The following is a 22933-nucleotide window of genomic DNA, read 5'->3' as shown; positions in this document are numbered from 1 at the left end:
TCATTGTGCTGTATCTCTATCAGTCTGTCTGTGGCTTACAAGTACAGCACAAAATTTACTACACACATGCACAGCACACAGCATGGTATCATAAACTGGAGGCACCAAGAAGATGTGGCTGGTGTACCTGCAAATATTTTCTTGTGAAAATATAAGTATTAAAAAAATATTCTAGACATAGTTTGATGCTGTTTTTTCCTAGAAATAGAGGCACCCATAAGTTATACCCACACTCGTCTATAAATGTAAATCTGTAGGAAGTGAACACAAATGTGAGTGTTGATTCAGACCTGAATTGCTTCTGTGTGGAAGCTTTGCTTCTGAAAGTGCTGTAGTAGTTTATGATGTCAACACCCCTGGGCTGCTCGCTCTTACCTGGTATCACCCCAGTCCCACCTGACTTGTAATGGCTGAACATGGAAATGCTTCTGCAATGGCTCAGTGCAGAGGAAAACAGGTTATTTTAAAGAAGTGCTCAAGGTAATCTTTTGTTTTGCTGCTAAATGGGCTGAGCATGATGACATGTATTTTTACTTCCTGCTTATGGAGGTATAATAAATCTCTCTGCTTTTAAGCAGTTTTGTCAGCAAATATTACTACTGCTATTACCTATAAATAGAAGTCTTTCCCCCAAAAGAGTTGTTTTTTGCTTGAAGTAGTCTCTTACTTCCTTTTGGTGGATGGTTGTTAGAGGAGAAAATGGGGTGGGCGTTGGATTAGGAATGAGGTACACGAGATGAAAATCCAAAAGGATAATATCCCTTGGTGTCTCCTTTTTACTGGTGTAATTGCAATCCTCAACAAACAGGTAGAAATATTCCAGTTAAAAATCACAGCCTTACAAAACCAAAGCTCCTTACAGAGCTTTGCACTGCTGTCCAGCCTTTCCTAATACATTAATATAAACACTTAAAATATCTGTTCAGATCTGAACAAAAGATTACTCTTTAGTCAGTTTAACTAGTGTGTGCTTGTTGTTGAAATTTGCATTTCTTTATGCCCCATCTTGGATGCCTGTAAAAAATGGGTGTATGGGCATAACTGTAAGGTCTAATTTAGGTTAATGCCTTTAGTAGAGTAGGTGCAGAGTAAATTAAGATGGTTGGTTATGCTCCTTTATTTTATTGCTGGTGGTTAAATTCACAGTGTAGCAGTTACTGTGAGTGATCAAGCTATGGTGTGCTGTGCCTGGTGAAGTGAAGCACGTTTCAGAGAAAGTCATTCTGGGGTTGTAAGTCACAGTATCTTTCAAAGACCTTTCTTTCTTTCAAAGTCTCTCCAAGACTCCACATAATTCCAGGAAATAAGCCACCAAAAGTCAGATAAAGAGTTTGTTTTGGCTTGAAAAGAGTGGAACATGGCTTTTTGGGCCAGCTGCCCTGGGTAGCTTCCAGGCTGGTGTGAGTGGCGTGGGAGCCTGGCTCATCCCCCCTGGGATTCATGAGTGGGGAGGGCAGGCGGTGGGTATGGTCCTAACCTGCTGTCTGGAACCTGGCTGTAGAGGGTAATTGGTTCATTAATCAAAAGCTTTCCCAGAGATCAGCAGGCCCCCTATCCCATTTAAAAAAAAAAAAAAAAGAAAAAAAAGGCATTTTTACCTAATGCAGGGACTGTATAATGTGTTCCTGATATAGTTTAATTTCTGGATGTACCTCTGCTCTTAGAGAGACCCTTCACAGTGATTTAATTGTACCAGAAAAACTGGCTGATGTAAGTTTTTGCATTATTTGATTATTTGTTTAGAACTGCTGTGCTAATCACCGTGTTAAGTTGCATAGAAAGCACTATACAAGCGCCTGAACACCACAGGTCCCTGTGCTTGGGTTTGCTACCTAGTATATGTATGCAACAGGTAGTAATTGAAACTATTACAGTTCTGGCGGTGGCAGAGATTTCCACACTGTATCTGCTGACAAATACCGAGGTAGAGACCTGAGCCTGCTGTGGGGTAGGGCACAGTATCAAATTCTTGCTAGTACAGGATCTGACTTGATGGAGAATGTCTGCTACCAGAAAATAAAATGCCAGTAGGGTGTGGGGTAGAATGCCTTTCCCCAAGAGCTGTTCTTCTGTTCTTACTGTGGTGTAGAAGAATAGGAGAAGTTCATAAAATTGGCAGACGCTGAAAGAAAAATGAGAAACCTGAAAAATTAAAAATTTCTGTGCTGTGGGAAAAAGGCTCTGTTTTCATATTCTAGATGTGTACTGCAAGTATACTACTCTGATAACAAGGCATATGCTTACAAAGACATGCTTGAGAGCCTTCATGCAGAGGGAACTCAGCACTTTTAGTTTCTTTGCAAATAAAACTAAATCAGGGTAAAAAAGTGTCTGTAATTCCAAAGTGTTGATGGACCTCGGCAGCACTGTTGGCTTGAAATCACATTTATATTTCATTAGAATAAAGCTCTTGTGATAAAGGTGACCTAGGAGGGAGAAATGAGCTTGTGCAGTTCTCTGTGGCTTATAAAAATACATGGAAATAATTCTTGCCTAACCTTAGAAATAAATAGATTAAATGCTGTCTTCTGTGGTTTGGTAAAAGGTCTTGGGGAAGCAAATAACTGGAGCAGAAAGGAACTTTTCCTTTAATTGTAGGCAATTGGTATTAAATTGTTTGGTTTGTTTGTACCTTGCTGGCTTCTGATAGCTTCTGCAAATGTACTGAAATGTAACATAAATGCAGCCTCCCCTCTGAAGGTTTACAAGGGTTGGCATTTTTCTCAATTGCTTGTCATGGCTCATGACATGTTTCTTATGTGTTAGAGATGGTAGCTAAAACAAGGATAAAAAGCAGCAAATAGCCTAAGGCTGGAGGCTTTAGCTGGTGGCAAAGCTACATGGGTACATGTGAACTGATCAAAACCTGTCACGTAGATGCTTTGTACTGCTGTTAATCCCATCCACAAACAAGATGCCTTGCATTTCTGTGCACAAACTGAGCTGCACCCCATGGCATTACCCAGCAAATCCCTTTATAGAAAAAGGAATTTCTGTAACTTTATTTGTGCAAAGGATCGATTGATAAGAGCATGGCTCTTGCCTTTGTGTTTATGAATACAGGGCTAATTAAGATAATAGCTGACAGGGCATGGATGAGTAGGAAGATGATGACTCAGCTTCTCCCCAGGCACTGCAGGAGCAGCGGCAGGTCTGTGGGTGCTTCTCCCTCCCACTGTGAAAGGCAGGGCAGCCACAAATTCCCTAGAACTTGTGTGTGGTTTTTCTCCCCCTTATGAATGATATTCAGGTTTCCACTATATAATTAGATACATTTTAGTCATGCCATTCTTGCATTGGCAGGCTCTATTGATTTTTTAATATGTCATTTACATTTTATTTATAATAATGTATAGTAATTTATAATAATATTACTTTTGCAATGTATTAACTCCATATTTGAGATCTTCTGGATTGCCTCCACCCTAGTCTTACATATATGTATGCATAGCCACCCTTACCCTTTTCTTTTGTATTGCTTCTGTCAGAACTTAACTGCCTATGTGATTTGCTTCGTATTTTTATTTTACTGCAGACGATTCAATATGAAGCAGTCACTGGGGCTTGAGCTTTGCCGACGTGAATGAAAAGCAAGCTGTGAACAGCTATTCCTTTTCCCAAGCACTGCAGCACCTCTGCAGCTCTGCTGTCAGGGCTGATTGCGTGACTCGACTCCAACACACTGCAGGCAATGTCAGCCCGGTTAAACACATGAGAACAGTCAGGCTGGGTCAGGTTAAAAGTCCACCCAGCTACGCTCCTACTGGGAGTGATGAGTAGGGGATGCTTAGAGTAGAGAAACAGAGCAAGTACAGTTCTTCTGTACATACTCAGCATCTACCAGCCTCTGATAGAGGGAATTTGCTCTGCCCACAGTGCTGTGGTAGGTAACCCTTGCTGGACCTTTTCTCCATTAATTTATCAAATTGACTTTTAAGCCTGCTTATACTCCTGACCTTCATCATCTCTTGTGGCAGCAAGTCTCACAATTCACATGTGTAGTATGTTAAAATATATTTTTTTCTTTTTTTTTTTTTAATGCCTTCCCCATGACCCTCACTCTGTTGTGATATAGCTCTTTGCTAGCAGAGAGAGGTGAATAATCCATTCCCTCTTTGTTGTTATATTATTCAGGATTTTGTGCACATCTGTCATACACCTGTGAATTGTCTCATTTCCCAGCTGTTTCACTAGTCATTCCTCATACAAAATCTCTTCCATTAAATCTGATTATCTTTGCTATATCTATTATATTACTTTTGAGATGGGGCAGGCAGAGCAGCATAGAGTATAGCAGCAACATGTGCTAGAGTTGACACAAAGTGAGGGTGGCAGCTTCTTATCAGGGTGGAGGTGTGTGGGAAGGAGCCCAGTAAGACACTTTTGGCACCATTAAGTTGTTTTATCAGCTTAGTTAACTAAGAAAACTTCATCTTTATCTTTCAGCCCATTTCCTCAAGTAGTACAGACCCTTCTGAGACTTCTCGGTAAATTTATTCTACTATAATTAGCAGAAGTTTTGTCATATGGTGCTATCATTTTATTCACTTGTAGAAGTGTTTTTATATAGAAAATAAAAATCATTACAAATTTTAGTTAGGTTGTATACACACTTGAAAAATGACATAAAAAATACATGATCAAAGGTCATTCAAGAGTGGACCAGTTCAGCATTGTAAATTTCAAACATATTAAGGACTATTGAATTTACATGTTTTATAAACAACCAGGTATTCAATATCTTTGGAGTAAAATGTGCACGCTTTGTTACCACTTATGCCACTGAAAAAGGGCATAATGGGGTATGAAAAAACTTGGTCCTATTTACGAATAAAGTGACAGTCATATGCCAGAGAGGTGTGCATTTTCCCTTGTGAAAAAACTGAGAAAATTTGAAGGGTGGGAAAAGGGTAAATCAGTAGGATTTTACTGCTTTTCTGTTATCTTCATTTCTCTTTTCAATACGTTTGCTTGCTTAAGTAGTAAGTACCTCATTCCATTACAACTCCCAGTTCCTCGAAGCACCCAGTTGTTTAAAGCAAGGGCTGAAATTAGTAAACTGTGTGGAATGAGAGTTCTTCTGGAAATTCTTCTGCAAATGATACTTACAAGATTCACCCTGGAGAAATGGCCACTTAAATGAAGGTGCAGGACTGTTGTGCTTCTGCTAGGTCATGGTGACTGTACTTTTACTTTTCCCCTGCCCACTGAAATGTGATTCAAAATAAAACTTCACCTGAAAACATAGCTAAGCAATACTTTAAAAGTTACACCGTACTTTAGGGTCTTTCTTTAAGGTCTGCGATTTCAGGTCTTGAAGTAGGGGAGGTGATCTTGGTTTGTTCAGTCTAGAGAAGAAGACTTCATGGTGGTCCCTCATGAGGGGAAGCAGAGGGGCAGCACTGATCTCTTCACTCTCGTGACTGGTGACAGGACTCAAGGAAATGGCATGGAGTTGAGTCAGGGGAGATTTAGTTTGGCTATCAGGAAAAAGTTCTTCACTCAGAGAGTGCTTGGGCACTGAAACAGGCTCCCCAGGGAAGTGGTTAGAGCACCAGCAGTTTCTGAGTTCAAGAAAATCTGGGACAATGTTCCCAGGCACGTGGTGCAATTCTTGGGGTGTCCTGTTCAGGGATAATCCTGATGGGTCCCTTCCAACTCAGCATAATTTATGTGTGATTCTATGATATTAATACTGTTTGCTTCTTTAGGCAATCCTTTTAAAACAATTTGTGCCCTAATGAAGGGAATCCCTATCCCTAGGGGCCAATGGCGTTACAATGATGTATAGCATCACATGGGATTCTTCCATTATTCCTGAGATTAAGCACACTCAGAAAATGACAGCATTTCAAAAGGACAGGAACAGACCCCTTCTAGACCAGGGGAATGATGCTCATTTATGCCCGCCCTGGGTGATGCTGGGGGTGGGAAAGCCCTGGACAACATCAGTGAAGGGAATACACAGTAACACTTACCAGCTGTTGTGTATTCAACAGCTGATAGAAAGCAGAATGGACTCGGAAAAAGAAGGAAAAGAGCTCTCTGCTGGGAATTGTGGTGAGAGGGACTTTGGCAGTTTATGGTTTTGTTTTTGCAGTTGTTGTAGAACCTTGGGCATAGTTCTTTCTGTGTGATCTAAGGTAGTTACAAGGAAGAAATCAGCAATGCAGAGTAGCTGTGCAGGGGAGAGATATTTTGCACATATGCAGAAAGAGGCAGCACAGTAAGGTCACCAAGACAGCAGTTGTGCAAAAAAACAACCCCCAGGTGAATGTTTTGTTTACTGGGGCTTTGGGAGAGGCATTTACAATGAGTTCACAGAATTTATTTATTCAGAGTCCTCTTTGTTTCCTGCTCCTTTCCTGGCCATGCCTGGGGGATGTTTCCATGGAATAGAGCCCTGTTTCACTTTGCACCAGCCTGCTCAGCAACAGCCCATACCTCCTTGTTTGATCTGTTCCCAGCAACAATTCTGTGATCGTTTAATGGGGTCTTCTCCATCCTTCTATCATCTCATTTCAGACAAAACTGTTATAGGTTTCACTACCACTACTACATGATTTAAAAAAAAAATTAAATATCATGCACATGAGAGCAAATATCTACAATTACTTGATAAAATTTTAAACTTTCTGCATTCAAGCAACAAATGGTTCCCCTTGAGCTGCAATTGGTGCAAAACCCCGTGATTTTGTCTGTTCCTGTAGTAATACTACAGCATTTTCATATAATTTTTCATATTTTTTTCTCCTTGATAAAAAATATGACCTCATATGTTCACAAGGTGAGTATAAAATGTGGCTTTATCTTTGCATGCATCACAAAGGGCAGGCATTGAAAACCAAATTTCCTCTGATCACATCAGGTCAGAGGAAATAGATAAAAAACTAGGGGGTTTGAATCAACCCCCTAGTTTTTTATCTATTAAGAAATGCTTGTCTCATTTAGCCAGAGGTGTTTTACCAATTTTGCTGTTCAAATGCACCACTACCTTGCATGAAATATGGACCTTCAAAGACAGATAAAAGAACCTGGGGCTTTGGTTCTTTTAAATAAAATAAACAGGAGTTCCTAACAAAACCAGTTGTACAATAATGTGAAATGACCATTATCTAACTGAGCTGGGAAATATTGGTGGCTGCACTAATTTTTTAATTTATAATGGATATATAATGTAGGTAGACCTGAGCCTCATATAAACTGAAGTTTGTCCTTCCTGTGGCCATTTAGAAGTGGGAAGGAATGGCGCCGTAATGGTGATCAGCGAGACCAAATCTACATCTGCCAGCCTCCTTTCTTACCACAGTGGCTTTGCTCTGTTTAGATTGCAGATAGCTACCCTTGCTGTTATCTGTTCCTTTTGATAAACTCTGAAATGAGAGGAAACGCTCTTGCATCATTTTCTGGAGTCCTGTTTCCTATTTGAGATTTGAGAAATGGCTTGTAGCACTAGGACCCTTGGGAACTTCTTTTTCTGCATGGAAACTAATCAGAATAATGAGTACCCTCTGTGCAAATTCAATATTAGTTCTACACCTAAGGTCAAGCAGAAGTTAATGACTATTTTTTAAGTACAGAAGTCAGTTATGAGACCAACATTACATTTCACACTTTTGTAATTGTGAAATAAAATGCTGGAGTAATTTATGTTAAATTGATTTTAACTACAAAGCATAAATATCATAGCATCCCAGATTAGGGTTTGAGAGAAAATGGCATCATTGTCACTTGTGCAATAGCTCATTCACCGCTTTACAAATACCTTTATTTCATCTTGTGCTTGCTGTGCTTTTTACATACAGAGGTGCTGAACAATGCTGTAAGCGAGAGTCTGTCTCTAATATTTTTTGCATTTTCTTTGTTTCTTTAATTAGCTGATTTACTCAGCTGATTGCACAGCTGTCTGGGCAACACCCCCCCAGGGGTCTGCCAACTGTTTCAGAGATATGTAATGTACTCAGTGAAGGGAAATCTGTATGATAATTTCCATGTATATATGCAGAAGTAGTGGGAAGGAATAAGAAAGCTCAAAGGCAATTTTTATATTGCTAATAAAAGGAAACATGTTAAGGATGAGCTTAAAAAGCTTTCTCTTTTCAGTAATTTCTGTGAAAAGATTTCTCTTTCATGGTAAATAAGGAACCAATTCTCAGTTGGAAGGTTATTTCCTGGGATTATTGCTCTCTTACAAGCAGCTTTTGGGGATTTCAGAGATACTCAGTGTTTGTTAGTTTTCCACTTTAGTTTGGAAACAGAACTTGGAAAATGCAGGAACATGCATGAGGATGTGGTCTGGTCTAAAATGGTCCCCAAATCTGAGGTTTACAAAGCATTTACTGGCTTCTCATCTTCTTTTCCATTGCTCAGCACTACTGCTCTACATAGCCTAGAGGATCTGGCTTTTAGTTTCCCCAATGGTGTCAGTATGAGCTATTCATTTTTTTTCCACTCTGATAAATTAATAAGCATCAGCAAACATTATAACACTGTCAAACAGCTCAGAGCTGCCATAGTAACCAACCTCCAGAGCTCGCTGTATACCCTCCACAAAGAACAACAAGGGATATCACAAGTTCCATTGTTCAAAATAGCAGTAAAGTTTTCAAAAACAATGATATTAGCTTAGTTATGTGATTAAAGAAAAAATAAAATGGGGGGTTGTTTTTTTCTTAAAAGCTTCATGCCAGCGACTTCCATTGGAAAAAAAACCCTAAAACAAAACAAAAAACCTCCAGAAAAATCCAGAAGAGAAACAAACATTCCTCTTAAAAATTTGGAATATAAGAAGAATGCTAGAAGCTGTGAGCTTCTCAGCAGCTGACAATAAATCAACTAGTGCAGGCTGCTGGCAATTCTGGAGCCTTCTCCCCAGGGAATATTCTTGCAGATTCCTGAGGTCTTGTTGGTTTGACAGGGACAAAAAATACTCCCCCAAGGGCTATAACCATCCAGCAGGGATGAGGCAGTGAAAGTCTGTTGGCTTGTCAAATAAACGAAGCCCTTGTGTTCAGAAGTCTCTTTAACTCTCCCAAGGTGGGAACATGCCTCCTATCTGCACGTAGAGGTGCCTTTTACTTACTGGCTAGATAAAAGAGATTCATACATGAATTGTGATCACAGAGTACTGAAAAGACTGAAATCATACAAAGGGCAGTCTAGTTTGATGTTCTCGCATGTTAGCAGGCTAAATAATAAATTAATGTCTGCATTTGAAATGAAGGAGCATCTCTGATGTAGCCTTAGGGGTGATCGAGCTTTGTATGGCAAGCAGAGCTACCTCTGGAGAGGCTGTGGGGACAGGGAAGTCCCCATGCAGCCTGTGCAGTCCCAGGCGAGCCTGGCAGTGTTTGTGCAGCTGCAATCCCCCACTGAGGCTGTGCCGGAGGGCTTGCAGAGGGCTAAGCGAGTTTGGTCTTAGGAGCAGCCTAGGGCAGTGCAGAAGCATGTCTGCTGAAGGTGGTTTATGGGCTCTTGTCCCCAAAAATGAGGCGGTCCTGTCCCCAGAGATGGATTTCATAGCAAGCTCGAGGGCTGCAGCTGGAGCTGTGTGGCACAAGAGGTCTGGCCATACCTTTAGGGGTGTCCTGTCCCCCTGCCTGCTGCCTGGGTGTTCTGTTCTCAGCCAGGTCATCAAACCCAGCTGGGTTAGTGGTAATCCTCTGCCAATCCACAAACCCCAGATGCTTTGTGGTAGCACAGAGGGGGAGCAGTCAGTACAGGGGTGTGGGACAGCCAGCAGCGATGGGGAGCTAAACTGGAATGGCCATGCGAGTGCCACCCAGAGCCAGCTGCTCCCAGATGGGCATGTCCTTGCCTGTTGTTCGGCAGCAAAAAGGTTAACTGTGATGGCAGTCCTTTCTTAAGCATTTAAATAATTAGCTTTCACAGTTAACACCCTATTAAGCCAAAGGAGGAAGTTCACACCTCTCCTGGTGTTATTGTTCCAGTCTGGCTGGCTGCAGCAGGGGAATGACGCTCCTGCCTTGGTTTGTGTTGAGAAGGTTATCTTTGCAGCCAGAAGGGGTAGAAAGAAGAAATTTCATTTATAGAAAAGGAAGAAAGCACAATAAAGCAAAGCCTCTGGGAAGATTACAACGCTGTGGGTTCCAGGAGTTACTTTATGTGTGGATTTTTTTTAAACTGTCCTTCCCACTTTCCGTTGGGCAAATGATTCTGCTATATTATAACAAGACGAAGCATTACAATGAAATAATGTCATTATAATACTATGTGACTTTAAAAAATCTTACTAATCAAATGTAATTAATGTAATTAATTACCCTCAAGTTTGTGGCATAAAGAAGAGTGTGTCATGGAGGCACTGTTCTGTGGGTAACCTTGGCAGATCCTTCCATAGGCAGGAGAAGGTTTGTAGAGCTGCTGGCGTCTGTTGTTACCCTCAGTGGGTGCCAGCCTGTATAGCTAAGGTGGCCCCTTTAGCCTGTGTGTTGTGCTCCTTGATGCTGGAAAGACAAATTCCTTCCAATGCCTTGAATCTACACCAAACTTCGTGGCACAGCTGTAAAAGCAGGAGGGAGCACAGTTGGTTGGTTCCAGTGTGAGCAATGGTTATGTTCCCTTTCCTTTTCCCCCCGCCCCGTGTGATGGCTGATTCTGCTGTAGTAGCAGGTACAAAATAATTTATTTCGGTTTCTTATTTCTTAATTTTTCTTTTCTGCTGATTTAATGATCTGAAATGGAATTACTAAAGGACAAACCTCTCCCCCACAGGAGTTCTCTGTGCTAATATAAGTTTACAGAAGAATCTACTAGCAAAATCTCAGCTCTGCTCTGTAGGGCCACAAGGAACTCAGATCAGATGATGGCCCTTGTGATCCTTAAGTGACCATAAAACATCAAAATCCAGAATTCCCTTGACTAATTTGCAAACAGACATATTTGAACTGCACATTAGCATGCTAATGTTCATTTGACATATTTTTTTTTCATTCATGGTGACCTTTTTTCTAAAGGAGAAATACTGCAGGTAGAAAAAGGAATTGATCACTCTACATTTGTTTGTATTTGAACAAACTGAACCCAAACATAACATTAAATAGATACATATTGATCAGGATAAGTTACCTTTGCCTTTCCCAGTTATTGCTGCTTTGTAAAACATGCTGGGATATCTGTATCAGGGAGCAAAGCTGGATTTATGGTGGTGGAGAAGTAAATGTTTGGCTCAGCTCCAAAGTTCACATCTTTTTTTGTATGTACAATTCCAGAATCAGCATTTGCCTGGGAAATTCTTTCCCATCCCACCCTAAACTTCCACTGGCTTTTCCTGTGGTTGAATTTGTAATGTTAATTTTTTTTTAATCAAAAAATAAATGGCCAGCTAACAGTAAGTAGGAAATTATCCTTGAATTCTTATATTTTGTGGCAGAACTTATATTGCATGCACAATAACCCATGAGAGCAATGCCTGGGCCAATTCAATGAATGTCTATGAGTTGTTATGGAGTTAGGAGGCATACTGTGTCCAAAAATACTGCAATCAATTTCTTACATGTTTGTGACGGCCCCTGGTAACATACATTTCTAAAGATACCAGAATATTTTAAGAAATATGTGGGTTTTCTCTGTTTTATAGACAAAACACATAGTCACCTTTTCCTGCAGAAACCAAGAAAATATAATTAAGGGCTGCTGTTTGCCTGTGTGGCCACTTCAGCCTTCAAGGGACTGTGTTCTTGTGATGGGAAAAAGGTATGAGATGGTGTGATTCCTTGAGTGCTGCTCCCTGGGTGAAGTTAAATGGTTTAGTTGTGGCTGGTCCTTATGGATGTGGATGAGAGGAAAGAAAGACAAAAAAATCAAGTTTGTGATGGAAATTTCATGAAAAAGAGGTCAAATGCTCCTTCTCTCCCAAGAGAGCTCCAAGAACGTCAGTCTGAGGTCTGTTGTTTTTTTTTTTTTCCTTTAAGAAAATATTTGCTGCTTCTTTTCTACATTCCTTACACAGTCTAAACAACATTGAAGCCAAAGAGAGCTGGGTCTGGATGATAAACTTATTCCAGCTTTTTTAGTGTTCAGTTGTGAAATTGCTGATAGAAAAACATTTCCTTTTTAAAAATTTTTTAAGCCATTCACTTAGAGTGCACTTAAACGGAAGCAATTTTCTCATCATCTTCTCATCTAATCATGTTAAAATCATTCAACACTCAAAGATAGCTGTATTCATTGGGGGTCATGGATATGCACCCTCTTTCTCTTCCCCTTTGTGCCAGGTAAGAGACCTTGCTGCCCTCAGTTCTGGGTGTTTGCTGCTTGTCAGTGTCTCCTTGGCCAGACACCATCCTCTCACCTGCCTGCCCAGCCAGGTCAGCCAAAGGTGCTGCTCCCTGAATGTCTGCCTGTTCACTTTGGTTGGAGATGCTCTGGGGTGTTTGCCCTGGCACTGGGCAGGGAAGGGGACACTTGTAATTGAGGCCTGTGACAAGAAGCCAGTTGGCAGGCACTAACCTTTTCCCCTGGCACAGCTGTTTGTGGAGCTCCCATCTGCTCAGGATTGTGGAAAAGCTGGCTGGATCAATGTAAACCACTTAAACCTCGAGGCATGGCCATGTTACCAGCAAGGTGCCGCTCCTCTAAATGCCATGATTAATAGCCGGAGTCTGGGGGGATATTTTGCCCATGAGTGCCTACAGCAAACTGATTATAGAAGAAATCAGAAAATTGAAAGGAGAATTGGGGAAATGTTCTGCTAATGCAGACTTAACAATTTGAGAAATTGCTCAAACAACTGATTTTTAGCATTTGTTAATGCCTTCCAGCATTGCAGCGTTCCTGTCTCAGACAGGTTGTACTGCAGGGGCCAGCAAATCAATGTCCTGAATGCTCCATGGCTCCCACAGTGGCAGTGGCAGAACAGGGTCATGCATGTGTGGGACTGTACAAGAGGATGAGACAGCTCTTGGGGAGGAAGGCTGTGAGATGGGTTACACAGGAAGGTACTGTACAGACCCCTCATCCTGGCTGGATAAAGTAGGTTGCCTTTAGAAACCCCACCCTGCACCAGAAAAGCAGGGGTCACACATGGCTGCTTGGGCCATCCCTCTCATTACTGGGTCATGATGTTGTTCCTTTTTCAGGCTGGGGCAGAGATCTGCCACAATATCCCAAGAGTGTTTTGGTTTTGCCTAGCTTTAAACATGCTGGGATCTAATGCCCATTATACATGCTGTCTGTTGCAGCTATAGTCTGACCCCATGTTCTCAGTATTCACCTTGCATTTCAGAGGTTTGCTGGTAAAGTGATGCCTGCAAACCCAATGGTGAAGATTTATGTCAGAAGTCTGATAATGGATTTTAAAAGATCCTGTAATGGAATAAACTGTATTGACAGAATGACTTATTTTCCCTTTTATAATTACATTTTTATTACCTTTTTTTTGATTGCATAACTGTGGGGGAAGACACAAAATTATATCCTATATGGCATAGCAATATCAGCAGCAATCCTGCCAGAAGAAAAAATAAATCCGTACAATTTATTTTAGAGGTCAAGAATAGTCCAAAGTTACTTTTCTTTTAAGTTGCTAGATGCTGCCTAAATGTTAGGCTGCTTTTTGTCTGCAGCAGACCCAGAGCACCCATGCAGACACACCAAGCTGGACCTCATGGCTAACATTAGGTGCATGAGCTTGGCCATGATCACCTGATTATGTCTGGAGATTCAGGCTGAGGCTTGCATGAGGAAGCCTGGGGAAGGTGGTACTGCTGCCTACCAGCCCTTCTCCTGCTCCCTTTGCTCATCAATCAAATTCTGGGCTGCCTCAGCTCACAGACGGTTTTGAGGCAACAGAGGAGTGGTGATCCTTGTCTGAATACACTGTGCTGTGGGCTGTGGCTGTTCAGATGCAGCCTGATGAGCAGCTCAGGTACACAGGGATGAAGGAGAGGAGGTGGGCAGGAGGAAGCGCACCAGCTCAGCCCTCCCACCCATCCATCAAAGCCATGAGCCATAAGGTGTTTTTCTAAATATGACAGCTCTGCCGCTTCAAGGACACTTCTGGTGTCACAAATGCTGTGGCTAAACCAGGAAATCACTCAATATGTACTCAAGGTCAAAGATATTTGAGTGTGGTTCTTCTAAGGTGATGTATACAATATAAGGTAAAGTCACTTTGCGTGTGTTTCGTTGGGTCTGACACTCCCAGCCTGTCACATTTCAGAACATCTGAGGGTCAATGTCTCACCAAAATACAGCAGGTGGCTGTGCTGACTGAAAGGGTAGCTTGGGTATAGATAGTAAAACTGCCTATAGATGAAGCTGTTTGCAATACAGAAATCTGAGGTGTTCTTTTATAAGAGGTTCCTTGTTTTTTTATCTGGATAAACTCCTAGCTCTGGTTTTGACCCTTCAGGGGATTACAAGCTGTCCAAAACCACTCCAGGAGTCAACTAGAATGCTAAAGTTCAAACATTCCTTGAATAGTCATCCTATTTGATCTAAAGTAGGCCATACCACTTTGCTGCTTTTTGTGATTTTAACCTTCCTGCTTCCAATATATTCCTCTTTCTTATTTTTAGCAATTCATCAAAATGAAGAAAACAGCAGTCAAGAAATAAGAGGACTAGAAGATCTCAAGGATACCTCTGAAGCACAGGTACATGTGTAAGATTAATGGAGTCTTAGGAATGTTTCCAGATGTACAAGTTGAAGAACTGCTTTCAATAGCTCTGGGAAATAGTTTTTCCTCGATGTTCTGTGCAGGGAGCATGTAGGAGGGAGAAAGTCTGCTGGATCTCATCTTATGTGACTATTTAGAATAAGATTGATGATTATTCTGGGAATTTATCCCATGATGTTGCAATTGGACAGCATTCTTCAGCTATCTTTCTGCTCCTTTTAGATAATACACATAGCATATACCAGATGTGAAAGTAAAATGAGATGTGTTTTAGGACGCAAGGGCATATGACATTTTGATTGAATTTTAATCACTGTAAGTAGACATGAAATGAAATAGGGATACTTATTAGTCACTCAAGTGCAAGCAACAACCTTCTTGGTTTTTTCCCTAGCTGCCCTCATTTACAACCAAAGCACATTTCTGGATATTGCTCAGAAGACACTAAACTGCCTTTTAGAGTATTTTATTGTGGGATTGCTTACCCTTTTTAATTCTGTGAATCTTTTTTGATTAATATGCAATACATTCAATCATTCCATTCATGCATTCAAGCTGTGCAAGTGTAAATGTATTGCTCATTGTACTGGTACTGATTATTGCTTTTAATTTAAAATTGATTTTCCCCAGTCTTGACTGTTTTTTTTTTCCTTCTATTTCTCTTGCAAATGTTATGTTCCCCACCAGTTGCCACCTTTTCTCCTTCCCCTTTATGCAGCTTGCAATTCCTGCCTCTGATTTATCTCCCTAACATCTTGCCAAACTGAAAATTTGTGTGCAAGAAAGGATTTATGCTGATGTCTGTGAGCAAGCCTAGCTGAAAGGGTACAAACCATGTAGCCAAGAGTGCATTACAGAGATATAGGAAGGACCCAGAGGGAAACACTGACCTCACTGCACAAAAAATTTGGCTTTCTGGCTTTTTGTTGGATTTTTGTGTGGGGAGGAGGAAGGGGAAGGATTTAGTGTATACTCAGTTCTACTTAGTTGGTGTAGTTATTACAGTTTTTTGAAAATGTTTGTTCCCATTTTTGACATAGACAATGCACGTGCAAAGCTCTATGTAGCCAGATACTAAAATTACCTGGAATAATTAAAAAAGCCCATAAAAATTTATTATTGGGGTATTGATTCACCCAGATTTTAATCGACTGGAAACCAGCTTCTAAAATTTGAAAAAATATGAAGCACATTTAAAATTGTACAATTATTAAATGAGCAGTTAACAAAAGTGTTCATGTGCTCTGCTGGGAGGAGAGCAGGAGTGTTATCAAAGCAGTGGTTGCTCCAGTTTGTTAACACCATAAAAATGCCATCCAGTGAAGGCCAAATACAGTTTGTTTTAAAGGAGTGAATGATTTTTTCACTTTAGTGGGACTGTGCATATGACTGGAGCAAAGCAAGGCATCCTGTCTTTTGAGGCAGTGGTGCATGGTTTTAAGTTTTCAGGCTGATTAAAGGTGAAGTCAGAAATAATTACATTTTTTCACCAGCTACAGCAAGAGAGAAAGGTACGGTGAAAGAAAACCAAACCACCACAAACCTTCTGTTAATAGAATTGAAGGATGTGGTGCCTGCTCTAAACACTGTGCTCTGGGAGAGAGGCTTGATTTACACTTGAACTAGTTAGCAAAACTGGTAGAAGTGTGGAAAAAAATGGCAGGGGGATTTTCAAAAGCAAACATGCTGTAAACAATGTAAATTATGTAAATGTAAGATCCCATCTTGTCTTCCTAGGGATGTGTTAATTCACCTCTGTGTCATTGCTAGGATGCTCATTTATGACCTAGGCAGAGGGAATATTTTCCGATGGATATGCCAAAACAGAAAGTATGTTGTCAGCATCTTCCTTTTCCCACCCTCAGTAGTGACTACTTTGCTTTCGTTTCCATTAAACTTTTTAAAATTTAATTTCAAATATTACATAAACACACTTAATTATAGTAATTTTGAACCATGAATGGTAGTAAAGCTTTACTATAAGGTACATTCTTTTATCATTCATTAAGATAAAGCCAGTTAAACTATGCAACTTTTTGATTTTTCGCCGTCACATATGTCAGTAATTGTATCTGTTTTGGTCTACATGAATTATGGGTCTAAGCACCAACAAGAGTTTTGGAGGTGTGTGCCTGTACAAAGTGAAAATCAAAATTGTGCTTTGTAAGTAGGGTGATTTGCCTTTACCCTTTTGTTTAAAAGCTTTCAAAGTATTGCCTGAAAATTAAATTTGTATTGAGAAGTGAAAATGGCCAGTAATTGGATACTGTCAACATTTTCCTAACCAGGTTTTAGAAGCTGTCATCAATTAATTATTTTATTGACTTGGATGTTTTCTTACAAATATTTAGCATAAATATTTATAGTGGAAAGTCAGCATAAGTAAGGAAACCAGAACTAAAAGTAGAAGATTCATAGTTTTTTTTCTTAATTATGACAAAACATGTTTAGCCTTTTGTGTTTCAAGTGCATTCTTTACTCCCAGAGCCAAACATATGCAATTAATTTAATAATACCTTAGTCCTCCCAGAATTTTTTTAATCCTCTAGAATCCAAATTAAATAATTTTTTTTTCATGTTCTCTGCAACTCTTTAATTTAAGGAATTGTGACAGGAGGAGGGGACATGTTAAAATGTAGCATTTTTACTTGGTGGTTATTGTAGGTCATGGACTACCTTCTCTGGACACATGTCCTGGTTCCAGCCAGGACAGGGTTAGTTTTTGCAATAGCCAGAGGTTATTCTGTACCACCTCACATCGTTGGTGAGGGCAGGCGAAGGGATTCTTTTCCAGGCTGGAATATTGTGGAGGAGGTATTGGATGGGTACTGTTGTTGAGGGGTTTCCATGTGAATCATTCCTTATTTGTACCTTATATATCATTATTATTGTTGCTGTTATTGTTTGTTTTCTTATCTCGTTGCTGTTTTCAGTAAATTGTTCTTGTGTCAACCTGTGATCTTTGCCTTTTGTGCCTCCAATTCTCCTCTTTAGCTACCCAAGGGAGGTGGGGGAGGAGAAGGGTGAGGGAGCAAGTGGCTCCTCATTTAGTATCAGTGGGAGCACTAAACTGGGGAGCACCATTCCTGAACCAGGACAGCACAACAGGAAGGTGCAAAAGGTGCCGCCACAGTACTAAGATCTCAGATCCAGTAAGAGTCAAAATCTTCATCATCCCGAAGTCCTAGTAGGTGATAACACTTTGAAGCTGTCCTTAGCCTACATGACACTGATGTAATACTCTGCTAGAAGCATCCTGCATCCATGAAATAAGCAGGCTTGATTTAGTTGATGTCCTCAAGCACTCCAAGTGTTGGAAGTGCAGACATCAGGGCTCCCAAGTCTTAGGTTCCCTGTGCAAATTACTGGAGAAAAAGGAGACTATTAGGAAACAATTGATCTAACCACTTTTAAATGTCTAGTGTAGAGTAAAACAAAAATAAAAATCTCTTCCTGAATACCCCTTCTTCTCTATTGATTAAACAAGTCTGGACAACTAGTTTGTTCTATTCTTCCACATTTGATAAAATCAGTCTTGCTGCTGATCTGCAGGGGATAAGAGTGGGTCAGAACTGGTTTATAAACCAATGTCTTTGATTTAAAAGATAAGGGGCACTGAACTCATGGACTATGTAAGGAATTTGAGATTAGGCAATGCAATTCCTTCTTTTCTCAGTGGATTTCTGACCTTCAAACCAGTGAGAGGGCTCATGTAGGGAAGCTGTGTTCCTCAGAAGGAGCACAGGACATTCAAGGGACAGGCTGTATCAGAAATCCTTTACTTTATCAGAGCAGAGTGTCTGATGCAGACTTGTGAGGTGATGTCTTCATCCTGACTGGAAGAGTGTAGGCATGTGCAAATTTCTTTCAATGAGTTGGGTAAAGATGACTCTCGATTTGGTCGTGGAGCCCATTTTCTTCCATCAGCATTCAAGAACTTATTCATAAAGTGGATTTGTTTTCTTCTTCAGCTGAAGAAATCTTAACCCCTACTTGGTTGGAGAAACCAGCAGGCTGTAGGATGATTTGGGTGGGCACTCTCATACCTTCATCTATCATGGAACAGTAATTGCTCCAGGCCAAAAAATGGACCCTGCAGCGTTAGCAAGTCAGGGCAACCCTAGTTTTTGGGCCTGACTCAAAAGATGTATTGTGAATTCTGGAGTAGGTAGTAATTAATTTAAACTCAAGATGAACAGTAGAAAGAAAACTGTGAAGGAAGTTCACCAGAAAAAAGTTTATTTGCAGATTACCTTTGAAGTCGTATAGCCGTGTCATAGCTATGCCACATGATGGGCCCTCCCAAGGCATCTGCTGCTCCCATCAGGAAACATCTGGGCTAATAAAAGCTGTGTGGTATCGTCGCCCCAGGTCTCAGTTATGCAGAGGCTAAATCCATAACCAAATCATGGACAGTGATATCAGCCACTGACTTTGCAAGGAGCAGTTTAGCCCATATCAGCTAACTTTGCAAAGAGTCTCTACTGTGCCTGTGTGCAAACATGAATCCAGCTTTTTATATGTATCTATCTGTCATTTTTAGAAAACAACAATTTTGAAAAAGCACTATCAGCATAGCTTGAATAACGGATTTAGCAAAAAAAAAAAAAAAATAGTTCTAACATAAGTTTTAAAGCAAATGTTCCCTTCCCTAAACAAAACCTAGAGATACAGATTTATTATTTACGGAATAAATAAATGTGGCACAACTATCTTTTAACTCCTGAGTCTTGCATCTGTGAAAAATGGTTGGAGTGGGAGCAGAGGGAGTTATAGACTGTTATTTTTAGGACTGCCTTGTGTTGCACTTCATTCTTTTTCCAGGGCTGTTCCTGGCTAACTTTCCCATGAGTTTTTAACCTCTTGCTCTTGTTCTCTTATGTAACAGGAAACAGGCTGACAGGAACAAATAAAACACAGCATATCTGATAGTTGCACTCAGAGGAGAGGTTGATTTAGTTAGCCCTGCCTTCTTTCCTCCGAGCAGATGCGTTTGGAGATTCAGATGTGCTTCTGTTCCTCTCCAGTTGTTTCCCGGGAAGCAGTGACTTGTTTGTGCTCAGCAAGTGGCACCGAAGTACCGCAAATATGAGAAAACAAATGCATTTCTTTTAAGGTTGAAATTCGTGGTGGTGTCATGTCCTGGGATTGTGGATTTAAGTATCTGTTTGCTCTTTCTCCCACCATTAAGGCAGGAGTTTTATGCAAGCTTCAGGGAAGAGATGACATCGGACGGATTGAGCTGGTCCAAAAGCTGGCGAGAGAGAACTGCCAGTTTTTGCAGGCGGATAGAAAAGCACTGGAGAAGGCAGAACAAGTAAGACATCTCTTATTTGGGTTTTTTGTTTCTTTCGGGTAGGGGAGGGAGATTTAGGTCACAAAACTGAAATAGCAAAGCTGATGGTCAGAATCCAGGGCACACATTAGTCATGGAGCTGTAGCTGCTCTCCTCTGGCATTTACATTTCTCTAAAGTGCGTTCAGGTCAATAATTGTCAACACACTTAAATTATTATGTTGTCATTAACTGTCAGATGCTGTTATTTATATCTTATATTAGGATAAAGCAGATGATTTCAGGATGCTTTTTTACCAAATTGTTGGGTTTTATGGTGTAGTTAAATAATGTATAAAGCATATGAATGCTTCAAGTACTCTAAATGATCTTAAAATTACTTTACTGGGGGCATATTTGGATGCAAGTATTGGCTGAAACTTTTCAGTATGAATTAAAATAATGGTTTGGATAGGGAATTAAGCAGTTTCTGTTTTTTTCTTTTAAATTGTGTTTTCAATCAAAAGTTACACTGAAGAGACCAGCATTCTGTTTAATGCTTCTGAAAGCATTTATTCAGATGTTAATAACTGGATGAAAATTCACAGAAACTTGACTGCTTTGCTTATAGCACAGTGTCTCCTAATTTTGTTCTCCTAGTAAAGATTTCTATTCTGATTGCATATTCATCTAAAGCTGCAGAGGATAATAACTGCAAGAAACAACAGAAAACTCACCTAGTGTTCATGTCTCTTGCCATTATGTATATGCAAGTTATTTCATTTTCTGCTCACTGGACAGTAGAAAAAAGACTTGTACTTTAGAAAAGAAATACTTTTCAGCTCATCTGCAAGTTCATTCCTACTGAAATAAGGCTGTACAAAGGAAAAGAGAATGATGAAATGTTTTTTCAGAGCTTCATGCTGTTCTGTTTGGCAGCATAGAGGGTTTGGTCTGGGGTAGTTAGATGTGTAATCAGTAAGTGCAGAAGGGAGGAGGGCAATTAGCTAGTCTACTTACCCAAGATTAAATTGTTTCTCAGCTGACCCTCTAGCAATGGATGTCTGGGAAAATTTCTATATAACTTTCAACTGTATCCACAAAGCACAATTAAAAGTTGAGGTGCTCAAGCAAAGAAGATTTTAAACCAGGGCAGATTTCTATTGTGTTTCAGGATTTGGAAACAAGATTACAGATATGTGGGCATAGACGAGAGGGGAGTGTTGAGACTGATACTCAAACAATTCAGTGGATATTTTTGCTGCTACTCTGGTCATTGCAAAGGGTGCTGTGGAGTCAGCTGCAGCTATGTAGCTGCAGAGATTACAGTACAGTTCCAAAAATGGAAAGGAAAGCAGCACTCAGCTTTTCTTTTCCTTTTGAAAAGTATGGTACTTAGCAGTTGCTGCTATTTAGGAGATGAGTGACTTCAGTTTAGCAGGAGCTCAAGCAATTTGCTCATACCCATCCTGAGCAGTGTAACACAGCAATTATTGCTCTCAGGCAAGGATATGCCTTTAGACCTTTAGGACATGCTTTTAGAGGTGACAGCAAAGAGAAATGTCACCTGAGAGACTGCAGAAGCCCAGGTCATTCCTCATGTGCCCTTTTTTTTCTGGGTGGGGAATGTCCTACAGCTCGTGCTGGCAATAATGAATCATGGTGTACTTCTTCCCCCTGTTCTGCACTTTGCTGGTCATTGTAGGGTGCGTCCAGGCAGCCCATGCCCAGATGTAAGAGAGACCTAAAGTCCTCATTGTGGGTGTGTCTAGTAAGTCCCCAGTTAGACTACTGACTTCATTAGGAATAGTCAAGAAGAAGGCACCCTGAACATGGGCAAGGTTTGTCGTAGCTTCTCAGTTTAGCTGACTCAGGTAACTACTTTCACTGGAAAAAATGCACACATTGCCCTGGCAGGGCAGTGGGTTGAATATGTTCAGGAAGCCGTGAGCTTCCATCCCTTCCTCTCCCTCCCTTCCTCCTGTGTGCTCTGAGAGCTGATCCAGCGCACGTGCAGGTGACAGGATTTGGCTGGCTGGGCAGGCTTCACTGCTTCAGGCAGATATCCCCTCTCTTCTCCAAGGAGAAAAGCAGCAGGCTGAATTCTAGTGATTAAATTGTAGTGAATACTGCTTGGATCCAGGATTTCAGCCCTTCCCATCTCATCCTGCTGCTACAAAAGTGATGGCAGATTCATTGGCATTGGCTTACTCTCCAGTCCCTTGGGCTCACTGGAAAGGTTAGAGGAACAGCATGTTCAGGGTGTGGTATCCTTATTATGTGTGACATGCCCATCTTTCATTTTTTTAAAAATTTTTAAAGCATAGCTCATTTTACATGACTTTCTTTGTAACACAGGGTGATGGGCACTCAGTGCAGGAGTAAAATGGAGATGCTCTGTGCATTTTCCACAGCACCCTCTTTTCTCAGCAAGTAACCCTGCACTAAAGCTTTCACCAGCTTTCTCTCCTGGGGAGCTCAAACTGGGCTTTTTTGGATGATCTGCCTTCCTCAAAGGAATGGCATGCAGTCTGTAAATGAGAGGCCTGAACACCCTGCCAGGCTGTTCTCCCTGCTCTTGTAGAGCCTGCTTATCCGGGCTGGCCTCCTGGCAGCTCAGCTCAAAGCAGAAATGCTGCTGGCTTGCAGCGCTATGTCTTTCTGTCAGCCTGGGCCAGTGTCACTGCTAAAAGCTGGGGGCTTTATAACCTGCCTGGAAGTTAAGCTGCTGTTTCCAAGATGGCCAATGGGAAATTTTGCCTGAAGCAGAGTTATCTAGTTTGTTCTCCTCTAGGAATATGAAAAAAGCCCCAAAACCCTAACTTGAACATGGAGTTAGAGTTGTGCATATGCATAATTCCTCTCTACATGTACTGTGTTTCAGGCATGTGATGGGAAATGGAGTTGTGATTCCTCTGGTGTTACACCCACCATTTCTAAAGCAGGTCTCTTCAGATCAGTACAGCCTCACATGGGTGTCCAGAATTAACAGCAAATATAAATGTATTATAATCGAGC

The 22933-nt window shown here is 40.8% G+C and overlaps 1 protein-coding gene and 1 long non-coding RNA gene across 3 annotated transcripts in view; one reads left to right on the top strand and one right to left on the bottom strand.

Moving 5' to 3' along the window:
- Positions 1-22933, top strand: part of RAPGEF5 (Rap guanine nucleotide exchange factor 5) — a 154531-nt gene that overhangs the window by 44478 nt on the left and 87120 nt on the right. Inside the window, exons 8-9 of one of the 2 annotated variants that reach the window (XM_030264812.4) lie at positions 14541-14617; positions 19833-19958. In XM_030264812.4, the coding sequence (XP_030120672.4) occupies positions 14541-14617; positions 19833-19958 (203 nt within the window). Of the gene's footprint in view, positions 1-14540; positions 14618-19832; positions 19959-22933 lie in introns of those variants that run through there. The other variant, XM_072925619.1, reaches the window with a different exon arrangement.
- The window catches only part of LOC116807809 (uncharacterized), a 61791-nt gene that overhangs the window by 29399 nt on the left and 9459 nt on the right, over positions 1-22933 (bottom strand). The gene's annotated exons all lie outside the window — the stretch shown is intronic.

This window comes from Taeniopygia guttata, chromosome 2, assembly GCF_048771995.1.
Source record: "Taeniopygia guttata chromosome 2, bTaeGut7.mat, whole genome shotgun sequence".
Classification (NCBI taxonomy): domain Eukaryota; kingdom Metazoa; phylum Chordata; class Aves; order Passeriformes; family Estrildidae; genus Taeniopygia; species Taeniopygia guttata.
This window is presented reverse-complemented; position numbering and strand designations above follow the sequence as displayed.